Raw genomic sequence first — 13,268 nt, forward strand, 5'->3', positions numbered from 1 at the left:
CAGAGCTCAGGGAAACATGTCTTAATAATCACTTCTATAATCCTTATTTAAGCCAAGCGCTACCAGCCAGCAGGGTACTCAGCTAACCGCTAGCAGCCTGTGTCGTATCAGCACTAAGCCTCGCTTCAAGGTCACCTCACAGGGCGGCAGCGGGAGCCAGACGGAGAGATTTCTCGGCATTCATACTTACGTGTCGCGTTTTCGGGCGCTTGAAAATTTTCACTTTTTATTTAATCGCGAAAAATAGATATCGTCATTTAAAAATCTAAAAGTGTGAAATAAGTACTCCAGGAGTAATAATCTTTCGATTTAGGCAATAAAAAAATAATAGGAAACCACCCTATTGGTAGAATATTAATTGCGTTTCGCTTGGTTTCGCTGTTAGTAGGGCCCCCTTCGCTTCTATAGCGTTGGGGTGTTTTTCCCTCGTCCCGTCCCTTCCGTCCCCATCCTTTCCCAGAGGCGTCGGCAGGCTCCCATCGCGGCGGCGCCTCTTTGCTTTTTCCCTTCCTCTCCTCCCCCTCCCCGGGTGATCGGGCGTATGAGCCACGGGCTTGGGTCCCGGCCCCGGTTCGTTGTATCCTTTGAAGGCTTCACCTAGAACCCTCATAGTGTCTGTCCGGTATATGGGTATAATGAAAGAGGAATAATGCGAATTGGCTTTACTGTTAGTTGAATCGCGATGGTTGGTGGAGCAAAATGGTGGAACTCCTTCATCTACATTTACATAATGCCCTGCGAGCCACCTCTAAATTTTCGAAACTTTAAAAAAATTGAAAAAAGACTTAAAATGTATCGCATAAAAATGTTCGTACACCTGAATTTTTCACATAAAATGAAGTCATGAGGCTCACTTAACGCAATACTTCGTGCTTTGTGGCATTCATTTTGGTTTTCAGGACTGCCTGGAGGTGATTTTGTATTTAATGGACCAATTTTGCTGTGATGATAGGGGGTGCTTGGTCCAGCCTTATTTGTGCCTCCAGAATGCTCCACAGACGTTCTATCAAATTGAGGTCTGGTGATTGTGGAGGGGTTTTCAAATGTTAGGGTGTGCTATACACGATCCACAGAGATGTATTCTTTGCCGTTTGCTGGAGATCATTGTCCTATTGAAATATAAATTTGTTTCTCAGTCCCATTTTCTCAGCTTCAACAAACAAATTTTACTCCAGCATTTGCAAACTCTTTGCTGAGCATATTATGCGACCAGCGGTCAAAACTGTGCACATAGCACCACAGACGGAGAGCAAAGCCCGAATTTCTCCGTCTTCACTGTCTCCTTCCTGTAGGGAGTAGACCGTAATTGGCATGGTAAAATTGATTTTGGAGGAAATGAATTGCCGAATAAAAAATAAATGATGCCATTTAAAAAAGACATGCCGCTATTCATATCTTTGTAAATAACAAAGCTACTAGGAATGCAATCATGCTTATTAATGTCCCCCTGACGGCTAATGAACATTTGCTTGACACATTTTTGAATTTGCACCTGGACAAAAAGTTATTTTGGGTGGTCAAGATAAATGGGACACCCTGTATATCCCATAAAAATCACTGGCCGACCGTTAACTAAAAATTTAACAAATGCAACAGCTGCTGTGAATGCAAATGCAGAAATGAAAGGACTATCTTTCATGATGTCGGAAATATATGTTTCATTCGGCAATTAATTTCCTCTCCGAAAGACTTATTCATATATGTAGCATAGTGGACCATTAATATAAAGAGAACGTTATGAAAACATAAGAAACTTGTCCACTTACTGGAGTTAGCAGTAAACTAATGACCAGCAAGTCAAAACGTAACACAAAATCACTTTGAGCCCAGGACCACAACCTCGTCCACGTCTATGGTGCCATACAGCTGTTCATATCTTTGTAAAAAAACAAAGCTACGAGGAAGGCAATCATGCTGATCAATGTCCTCCTGACGGCTAATGAACATTTGCTTGACACATTTTTGAATTTGCACCTGGACAAAAAGTTATTTCAGGTGGTCAAGATAAATGGGACACCCTGTCTATGTTATGAAAAGAGAGTCCATCCGCAGCTGGTTGAGAGGACGTTTGCTGTGGGGACTCCTCTTGCGCTCTGCGCACGTCTTCATTTCCTCCGTCTGCACTGTCTCCTTCCTGTAGGGCTCAGCCGGATGGTCGAAGCAGATTGCGAGGGACACGAAGGAGATCAAGTTCAATCCCAAGTGCGAGGTGCTGTTTGCGCCCGACGTGGGCCCCGAACACCCGTTCAAGACGGAGCAGCAGAAGGCGCACAAGAACATGCTCTCTGGCTACGTGGAGGAGGCGCACATGAGCGAGTTCCAGTTTGAGACGCAGCGGAGGACGTTTGCGAGCTACGGTGAGTGAAATAATAACCATAAATGAAAAAAAAGTGAGACCGACCCACTTCAGGAATACAGGAATGTTTCTCGGGTTTCCCACCGGGTGTCGTATCGGGTTGTGGTTCCCAAAGTTTCCATGACTAAGTCTGTCATGGAAACTTTGGGAACTACATCCCGATACGACACCCGGTGGGAAACCCGAGAAATATTCCTGCAGAGCATATGCCGGGAAAAACTCAGATTCTACATCACTTCAGGAATAATTACGTAACACTTCTCAGTTTTCATCGTCATGACCACTGGGCAACAATCCCAAGATTGTTTAGACGCAGTCCACTCAGTTCTCCCATCAGCTTCGTATTTCTTTTCTTTCACATCTCTCTTTAATTGTTCCGTATATTTTGTTCGAGGTCTTCCTTTTCCATTCTTGCCTTCCACCTGTCCCTCGACGTTTGTCTTCATCAGGCCATCATGTCTCAAGATGTGGCCTACAAGGTTGTTCCATCTTCTTATTAAGGTTTTCATCTCAAGACTTCTCTTCTCTCCTACTCTTCTTAGGACTTCCTCGTTACTAACTCGGTCAATCCATTTGATTTTCATCATTCTTATGAATAGAACCACATTTCGAAGGCCTCTATCCTTGCTTTCCCCGCTGCTCTATTTGTCTATGCCTCACTTCCGTATAGGAGTACACACCAAATGTAAGTTCTGATAAACTGTTTCCTTACTGTTATGTTTAAATTTCCCGCTGCAAGTAGGTTTTCAGTTTTACGATGCTTTATCAACACCTCTCATGGTTACATGGCAATACATTTATGGCGGATGACCTACATCGTCCGTACACAGCTGACCGCAAACCAACTACTGGGATGTACAGAGACACCTAAGAAAATGTAACTGGAATGGCAGTGTGTGAAACGACTGCGTCAGTAAAGGCATTAGCTTTTATTCAAATTCATGTTCCAACACCCTTAGAAATGAACCAATAAAAGGAAAATAGCTCTATTATGTGAACTCTCATTCAACAGAATGCTGTCCGGTCTTTGTAGTGTTAAGGTTGAATCATTGAGTGATTGCATGAGTTACAAGTAATTATTTATTTTATATTAAGTAATAACGTAGATAACTGCTCAGACTGGATTATATACTCCCAGTAACGTAATTTGTTTTTTTTTAATCTCTGGTCCTCCTACCTTGAATGTGTGATATTTATATACCAGTGGCTTAGTCTGGCGTGAGTTACAAGTAATTATTTATTTTATATTGAGTAATAACGTAGATAACTGCTCAGACTGGATTATATACTCCCAGTAACGTAATTTGTTTTTTTTTAATCTCTGGTCCTCCTACCTTGAATGTGTGATATTTATATACCAGTGGCTTATCTGGCTTAGCTTTACCCTCAACTATCCAAACCAACCTTCAGGTTGAATTACGGAAAGAGTGAAAGAACCGATTATAATTTGTATGTCTTTGTGTGTGTAGGCTATGCGCTTGATCCCACGGTGGATGGTGCCGCTCCAAAGGAGGGCTACATAGGTCAGACGGAGGCGGCCGAAGAGAAGGCTGGGAAGACGGTGTTCGAGTCGGCGCCCGCCCGTCCCCTCGACAAGAGGAGGAGGAGGAAGAACGACAACCCGGACGACGTGGAGGGGTTCCTTGGGCCGTGGGGCGGATATGTGGACGAGAGGAGAGTCATGAAGCCAAATGATGTGAGTACACACTCATTGTATCAATAATACCCTCCGTATTAATGTTAGGTACTTAAAGGTTATTGCCAAACATTTTTAAAAAGACGAGCGTGCTGCGCCCGCTTTCAGCGGGCTTCCCCCGCTCTTTTCATTGCAGGTCCACAGAGGGATAGGCGCGTTTCTAATTTAAAATGTAGGAAAAAAAGGCAGGGTCTTTTGTACGAATTTAATTGGAATGTTCATGTACAAATTGAGGTCATAGGACCTCTTTAAACGCAACATTGGAAGTAATTACACTATCCTCTGTTAAACGTTTATGATGACTCATACTTACGTATCAACAGGAGACTTGAATGTGGAATCAGCCGCATTTTGATAAAAGTTATTCAAAGAATGGGAGATATTGATGCAAATGAACATATATATCAGTTTGTGCGCCGTTAACGTCAGGAATATTTACCGGTTTTTGTTTTTTTTTTTTGTTTTTTTTTTAATTATTTAAAAACCGATTTTAGGAAACAATAGCAATATTTAGGAAGTAAGATATGCCGTCACATGTTCTCTGATAAATTCTGTGCATTTTGGTACCTCATTTGTAGAGTTTGGTTTCGTATGAGTTGAGAAAAAGGTATCTATACAGTAGAAATAATATAGGAGATATTTTAGATGAGAAATATGAGGAAAAAATTATTAAGCATGATTATTTGGTCGCCATGGGCATTCAATTTCCTATTTGCACTGCCATTCCGGTCATAATGACCGAAACGCATACTTCATCTTCTCGATGTTTTGGCCATAATGACCGATATACGATTCTTTTTTTCGGCCACCAATAGCGAGACATTGGTCACGGCTACTCTGGTGATGCATAAACAATGTGACCAACGCGGTGCACGTGGCCGAAGGCACACAAAAACTAAAATGGAGGGGACCCAAGTACAGTAAAAACCTCTCTGTAGTGAACCTCTTTACATCATAAACCTCCATACTTCATACCACCCCTACGGTCCCCATCAGATTTACATGTAAATTTATAGGCAAACCTCTTTGTAGTGAACCTCTTTATCTCATAAAATCTCCACCTATCATACCAAGGAGACACCCCTGAAATGGCCTAACTACGTCTGCAAATCAAAACGAGACAACTATAGACCATTAATGCAGCCGTGATTACCTAAATGGAATGACATTTTCAGCGATAAATGTTTCACACTTATTTTTGTTTTCTTATAAACCTTTAATGTTCTGTAATTTTCTCTTTAACCATTAGTTGTGGCCATTTTGTTCCTTATGAGAGCATACCTAACGGTAAATAAGAAAAAAGGTATTCAAGTATCCAAATCTTTTTAAGTGACTATTGAATTAAGAGAGATCACATCGTTTCCTCTCGAATCATGGTAAAAATCATGCAATAGCGCTCGCTTTCTGCAATTATTAAATAATAATTATATGTTCACTGATGCGTGCATGTTTGTTGAAACACATACATATAATGGTTTAATAGGCAGTAGTGCCTTTCATTTCCAAAGGATATGAAAAAATGGTACATATCACTGAAACCTCTCTATAGTGAACCCCCATACATTAAATTGCCCAAACTTTGGTCCCCTCCATTACGATGTAAAGAGGTTTTACTGAATTACAGCAAAAGAAAAAAGAAAAGACGTTAGGTGCAATTGGTGAATTCGTCTGAAAATGCGGCAGAGAAAGTGTTAAAAACAAATAATGCTTGACCAAATTTGACAGTGAAGTATATACAGTGAGCCCTCGTTTAACGTCACTTACCGTTCCTGAAAAATGTGACGACAAACGAAATGACGTTAATCGAAGCATAATATCCCATAAGAAAAAATGTAAAAAGTGAATATCTGCTCCTAGACCTCACAATTCCTACGCGAAAAAAATGTTAGCGTATCATATCTGGGGCATTTTTTACGGCGGGAATGCCAAACTATCGCATAAATACGAGTTCCTGTCTTTATCGACGACAATAGCAGCAGTGACGTAAATCCTTCTCCATTTTTGTATCTTCCAGCATTTGCTTTTCGGCTTCGCTATGGTGGTCGCCCGGGCGAGCGTCGCCTGGGCATCATTTAAGGTTCTTAGAGTACAGTCTAAAAACCTTGGGCATCATCATCGCTGAAACATCGTCGCAGCTACAGGAACCAAAATTATTGTGAACTCGGCGAAAAAAGTGACAACAAAAACTCCGAGTTCTACACGGAAAAATGCCTTGAAATCACTTTTTAGGTTCCTGAAAACCATTATGTCAAGTAAAACCTTGCGCACTTACGCAAGAATTCATTTTGCAGAAATTTTTGCTAACACCGTAATCCCAATTATCAATAAACAACACTGTTTTACACTTTGTATAGACTGACTATATTACTGCCCACAAAACGAAGAACCTGCAACGCCCGCCGCTTCGCCTTTTATTCGCGCGAAATTTGAAAGGCGTGACGTTATCGCGAAGCGTAGGTGCGATAAACGAATGACGGTCTCAAAATTTTCGTGACGTTATCGCGAAATGACGTTAAACGGGGTGACGTAGAACGAGGACTCACTGTACAGTGGAACCACGATCTATCGTTTTTCAGGGCGATGGACGAAAAAACGATTAATGTGGAAAAACAATCAATGCGGGAACGTTTGGTAGGTTGCCTATGTCCCAGGAAACACAGCATTTTTGGCATCATAATTCCCTGTAATTATGATATGCCTCATAGGATTCAAACAAGACTAGCTAATTACAGGAATATTATTACTTTATCGAAACAATTAGGTCATATTGTTGATTCGACGTAGAATAAATCCAGTGGAACCTTTATCTATCGTTTTTCAGGGGGATGGACGAAAAAAAAACGATGAATGCGGGAATGTTTAGCTAAGTTGCCTACGACCCAGGAAACGCAGCATTTTGGCGTGAAATTATGATATTTGTTAAAGGATACAAACAAGATTTTAGTTGATTACACGGATACTATTACTGTATCGAGACACTTAGGTCATATTGTTGATTTGACTAATATCTCTTTCAAATATCCTAAAGGAACAAGCCGCCTCGCTAAAAAATGTTTGCACTCCACTCTGCATTTGCACTGCTATTACAGATTTCTGTCTGATGTAAAGATTCTTATCCAGGAACAGGGAACGATGAATGCGGGAAAACGATCAATGCAGGACCAATAGATTGGGGTTCTGCTGTACTTCTTTGACCTGCCGAGAAACAAGGGAGGAGAAATGTTGACGTGACCATAACAGTGAGAAGATGAAGTACACGTTTTTTGTCATTATGACCGGAATGGCAGTGAACTTGCTAATGGGTAATAATGAATGCCCATGGCGACCAAACACGAGGGTTGTACCAAAAGCAAGGTTCCCATATTTTTTACAAATACAAAACTTTTTTTATTGATATTAATTTTCACATCGTTGAAAAGCTTACACTTTTGCCTATTTTTCAACATAGTCTCCATTTTTTCGACAAACTTTTAAAGACAGTGGTCCAGCTTTTTTATCCCTAAGTTGAAGAAGTCTCCTGCCAACCCGTTGAGGAAGTGTGTGTGACCTGTGCTCGGACTTCATCGTCGCTCTTGAAGCATTTGCCATCTAAGAGTTTTGTTTCGGGGATATAATGAAATACCCACGCTTCATCTCCGGTGACGATAGAGACCAACAACTTCTCCTTGTTGCCCCCTACCTTAAAATTGTTGACGAAATTTGCGAGCAGCGTCTAGGCGTTGCTCCATGAGTCCATCAATCAGCATCCGGGAGACCCAGCAAGCACACATCATGCGATAACCCAACGTTTGTGTTAAAGTTCTTTCAATTGTGCTGTGAGAAGCTTCAGAAATGCGTTCAACAAATTCACGGTCAGTGACCCTCTGATCTTTGAGCAGCTCACTGTTGATCTTCTGGACAACCCAAAACCAGCGGTCTTCACTTCGTTCTTCATCGTGGACTTCCATGCAGCCCTCAGCAAAAGCTCTGCAACATTTGCGGACGTGCTGAACGGGCATGCACTCTTCACCATAAAGTTCAGTCAGGTGCTGATGAATCTCCAATGGCGGTAACTTCCGTGCAAGGAGAAATCTGATTACTGCTCGATCCTCACGCTTGGCGGGAACGGGGATCATCACTTTCATTGTTGACGGTTGCTAAGCCAATAATGAGCGACAAAGTGAATCGTGGACTGGCGGACTCGAGAGTAGGGGAACCACTGCACACGGCAATGTTGTGGGATTTAGCTTAGCACCTTTGCTCAACATTGTAGCTCATTGGGAACCTTGCTTGGTACAACCCTCGTAATTACGCTTGATAATTTTTTTCTCGTATTTCTCATCTGAAGCATCTTTTAAAAATTTTGGTGAAAAGGCTGTATGTGTGTTCTCTAGGCACAATGAATGTTATTATTTTTCTGTGGGAAAGCACCAGATCTTTTTTCGATACTCTCATGCCATTTTAACCTCTTATCTGCTACTATGTATTCGTTTTACTTGTCAGGAGGAGGCGGCAGAGTTGGAGGAGATTTTGGCCAAGAGACAAAAGCGTGGCAAACACAGCGAGGACAAGCCGTTGGAGGAGAAGACAGTGCTTCACAGTGAGTTCTACTTCAACCTCGCCACCTCATCCTGTCTCTGTATAGTAAAATTTTCATTTCACGGAGTTGCAGGGACTGAAATATGGGCACTGTGTCAAATCAAAGTGTGTAAAATCAAGAGTTGGTATTGAGAAGGAGTATAGTTCTCAGGATAACTCTTGCTCATTATTTTTAGAAGGCTTAATCATACCTTTTTGTACATATAGTTCTGATTTAAGCCAGAACCGGAACCAGAAAAAGTCTCATATGTGAGGTTTTACGGTAAATGAGCATGAAATCCTTTTCAATCACATCAGATGTATGTTTCCCAGATTCAATTACTCATTTGGAGGCAAGAAAATGAAGCCTATTAATCTTATTTACTCAAAAGCAACACCACAGATGATGTGTTACCTTAAGAGAAACAACGTTGCAATCCTGAACAGCGTTTCCCATGGTTGAACAAAATGGTTGAAATGCCATCATTTCTGGCACTAAGATTACTTCTGTTACCCAGGAGAAATTTTGGAATGGTGATACTTAATGGTCGCAGAGAAGCTAATTTTCGAAAATATTCTCATTAAAAGCAGTTTTCAGGAAATCCGTTTTACCACCTGCAGACAAACAAACATTGGAGATTGAAGAAATGAGAAACCTGAGGATAGTCATCCAAATTAACCCCATTAAACAAGGTGCAAAATTTCTACTTGAACCTCGCCACCTCATCCTGTCTCTGTACTTTTAATTGTCCTACTTTGTCACTGAAAATGTTTGAGTCATGGCTGGCCACCAAGGAGGTTATACTGGAGGGGGCACATCTTGTTTGGTAGGAAAAGCCAAAACTTTGACAATCCCATAAGGGTTACTATTTGGTGAAATTTTTGGTCACAACTCGTTAATACATTAAAATACGCTACGGAACGCACACAGTAAACCTTCTACAGTAAACTCTCGATTATACGAAGTCAGTGGGACTGGAAAATTGGCACTTGGTAAGATCGAGTTTCATAATTTGAAACCTTTTTCATAAGTCATGAAAGAGTGTTCGCTTTTGTTTCCTCCGCCCTTTTGCGCCTTTAGTGGCCTTATTTAAACGTTTTCGGTGGTTATTCACGGTAGAATTCTTAGAAAAGGCTTTTTGTTATCGATTTATGCTGTGAAAGATTGTTAAATAATTATACCACCATAAAATTCCCATTTCTTGTGCATCACAAGTTCACACTGTGTCACATGTGGCGAGGGTCGTGCTTACTAAGCCACTGTCTGGGTGAAAAACCCTTATTTTGTTGCTGGTCTGCGACGACGAATTTCAAAGCACTGCAGGAACCAGTGACTTTGTATGCAGTCATGCGCACGGGTGCAAAGTTAAACACACCAAAGGATGAAGTTCGCCATGAGAAAATATTCGACTTAGCCGGGATGCAGCCACAAAGGATTAGATAGTAAGGAGTTTTACATCTTTTATATCTATCTATCTATAGACACGCGGCCCAAAGAACATAAGCGCCACCTCCACCTAGGACAGCCCGAAAAGTCAGCCATCGCAGAGCATTGGATGGAATGCAAAAATACTGTCAAGTTTGACGACACCAAGATGCTCTGCCGATCCAATGGCTTTTGGGATCGACTCATCAAAGAGTCGATTGAAATTAGACTGTCTAATAACACCATCAATAGAGACTCCGGCTATGATCTGAGCAGCACTTGGAAACCTGTGCTCAAGACAATACAAAAGACTAGGCAAAACCACCAATCAGAGTGCATGCATGAGACACAGAGCTAAGGGAAACATCTCTTAATAATCACCTATTAAAACTGCCTAAGGTCGGAAAGTTTCCTTCATTTGATAGTTTATTAATAATCCTTATTTAAGCCTAGCGCTACCTGCTAGCAGGGTACTCCAGGTCAGCATCACAGCAGTGCACAATATCCTCGCCCCAAGGTCACCTCACATGGTGACAGCGGGAACCAGAATGACCTCACACGGGCTTTTCCCAGCATTCATACTTAGCCCTTGCATTTTCGCGCAGTTGAAAGTTTTCACTTTTCATTTAATCGTGAAAAATAGATATTGTCATTTAAAAATCTAAAATCGTGAAATAGGTACTCCAGGAGTAATAATCTTTCGATTTAGGCAACCAAATAGAAGTAGGAAACCACCCTATTGTAATTCAGTAGACCTCTTACAACTCTGATGCTGTATTTTCATTGCAGAAAGTGAAATACAGAATTCAGTTTTTAAATGAGGTATATGTTTGCCATGGCTTTGGCCTGTTGGCTGCATGCAGTGATGATTGACAAACCCTATTAGAATCATTTGTGTTGAAAAGAAAGTCTGAGCATGCTGCCGAAGGTTGAGTCAAAGCATGTGGCAACATTTAAGGTGTAAATACACCAACGGATGAAGTTCCCCATGAAAAAAATATTTGACTTAGCTGGGATTCGAACCTGGATCTTCCGATTGCCGTCAGGTGTGCTAACTAATTACACCACCAAGCGTACAAAGCCACTTGTTCCTGCAGTACAGTGAGTCCTCGTTCTACATCACCCCGTATAATGTCATTTCGCGATAATGTCACGAAAATTTTGAGACTGTCAATTGTTTATCGTACCTTCGCTTCGCGATAACGTCAAGGCTTTTAAATTTCGCGCGAGAAGAAAACGCGAAGCGGCGGGCGTTGCAGGTTGTTCGCTTTGTGGGTGGTAATACAGTCAGTCTAAACTAAGTGTAAAATGGTGTGTTTATTGTTAATTGCGATTACGGTTTTAGCATATTTTCTGCAAAATAAATTCTTAGGTAGGTGCGCAAGGTTTTACTTGACGTATTGGATTTCAGGAACCTAAAAAGCGATTTCAAGGAATTTTTCCGTGTAGAACTCGGAGTTTTTGTCCTCACTTTTTTCGCCGTGTTCACAATAATTTTAGTTACTGTGATTGCGACGATGTTTCAGCGATGATAATGCCCAGGCGACCACCGTGGCGAAGCCGAAAAGCAAATGCAGGAAGATACTAAAATGGAGAAGGATTTACGTCACTGCTGCTATTGTCGTCGATGAAGACCGGAACTCGTATTTATGCCATAGTTTGGCATTCCCATCATGAAAAATGCCCCACATATGATACGCTAACATTTTTTTTGCGTAGGAATTGTGAGGTCTAGGAGCCGATATTCACTTTTTACATTGTTTCTTACGGGATATTATGCTTCGAATAACGTCATTTCGTTTATCGTCACATTTTTCAGGAACGGTAAGTGACGTTAAACAAGGACTCACTGTACTTTGAAATTTGTTGTTGCAGACCTGCAGCATAATAAGGATTTTTCACCCCGACAGTGGCTTAGTAAGCACGACCCTCGCCACATGTACCACAGTGTGGCCTTGTGACGTCAACATCTTGTTCGGTAAAACCCATCCCGAAGTTCGCTCTGAGAATATGGCTTGGTGGTAAAACTGGCTAACACGCCTGACCGGCAATCGGGAGATCCTTGTTTGAATCCCGGCTAAGTCAAACATTATTTCATGTCGAACCTCATCCTGTGGTGTATTTAACTTTGAACCCGTGCGCATGTCTGGGTACAAAGTCACTTGTTCCTGCACTTCTAAAATAACTTTATTGCTAGGCTTTGCAAAGTTATGACTCAAACATCTTTTCCTGGGAAAGAATTAGCAATCACCATGGTTACGTTATGTTATGCACTTAAATGTTAAGATGTCAATGTTGCTTACAAAAATAACAAAGATGATAAAAGTAATTTTGCTAAGCACTTAATGTGCAACTGCTATAAGAGCGATTTTTGAATGAATATCTTATAATTATGCAACGACAGCCGTGAATTGGACTCCAGAGAGCAGTTGGTTATTTTAAAAATTATTGAAAGTCAGGACAGCACTCTGATAAAAGAATATATCTTTAGACCCATCCTTTTCCCCTATTCTTGCGTCCGCTTTAAAATTAATCTCTTCCTCCGTTAGGTAACTAGGTAACAATAATAAGATAACGAGCGTGCTACGCCTGCTCCCAGCGGGCTTCCCCCGTTCTTTTCAATGCAGGTCCACTGATAGGATAGGCACGTTTCTAATTTTAAAATGTTGGCAAAAAAGGCAGGGTCTTATGTACAAATTTAATTGGAATGTTCGTGCACAAATTGAGGTCAGAGGACCTTTTTTCTTGATTGAAGCTTTCGCGGCTCATGATGATTGAAAATAAGTCACATACGGGTGTATGCCGCGTGTCGTGATGGAGATAGCCCCGACGTTTCGCGACCGACTGCTGGTCACTTTTTCAAGGGAATAGTGTTAGGATTGAGTTTTTGCTATCTTTTTATATATTTTAGGCGGAAGGGGTGGGCGAAGGGTGTGGGGAGTTCGGACTGGAGGGGGAAGATAACGAAATGTTGCAAATGACTGGGTTCCAGGTATTGCTGATTCTTAATCCAGTATCTCTATTGTAGTTGTTCTTGTTTTTCTTTATTTCTATGGCCTCGCGGATGAGTCTGGTTTTAAAATGTTTTATCCTCGCGATGACTCTTGATTTTTCGAAATCGATCGCAGGTCCGGTGGCTTCGTGCTCCGCTATGGCTGACTTTAAAGGGTAACCCAGTCGAATGGCCCGCTTGTGTTCTTCTATCCGAGTTTTGACTGTTCGTCCGGTTTCCC

At 41.4% G+C, this 13,268-nt stretch overlaps 1 protein-coding gene across 1 annotated transcript in view; it reads left to right on the forward strand.

Moving 5' to 3' along the window:
• LOC124170144 (pre-mRNA-processing factor 17) overlaps window positions 1-13,268 on the forward strand; it is a 43,886-nt gene that overhangs the window by 4,705 nt on the left and 25,913 nt on the right. Inside the window, exons 2-4 of the mRNA XM_046548835.1 lie at window positions 2,141-2,357; window positions 3,826-4,052; window positions 8,535-8,631. Coding sequence (XP_046404791.1) covers window positions 2,141-2,357; window positions 3,826-4,052; window positions 8,535-8,631 — 541 coding nt within the window. The remainder of the gene's footprint in view (window positions 1-2,140; window positions 2,358-3,825; window positions 4,053-8,534; window positions 8,632-13,268) is intronic.

The sequence above is a fragment of the Ischnura elegans genome, chromosome 13, assembly GCF_921293095.1.
Source record: "Ischnura elegans chromosome 13, ioIscEleg1.1, whole genome shotgun sequence".
Taxonomy (NCBI): domain Eukaryota; kingdom Metazoa; phylum Arthropoda; class Insecta; order Odonata; family Coenagrionidae; genus Ischnura; species Ischnura elegans.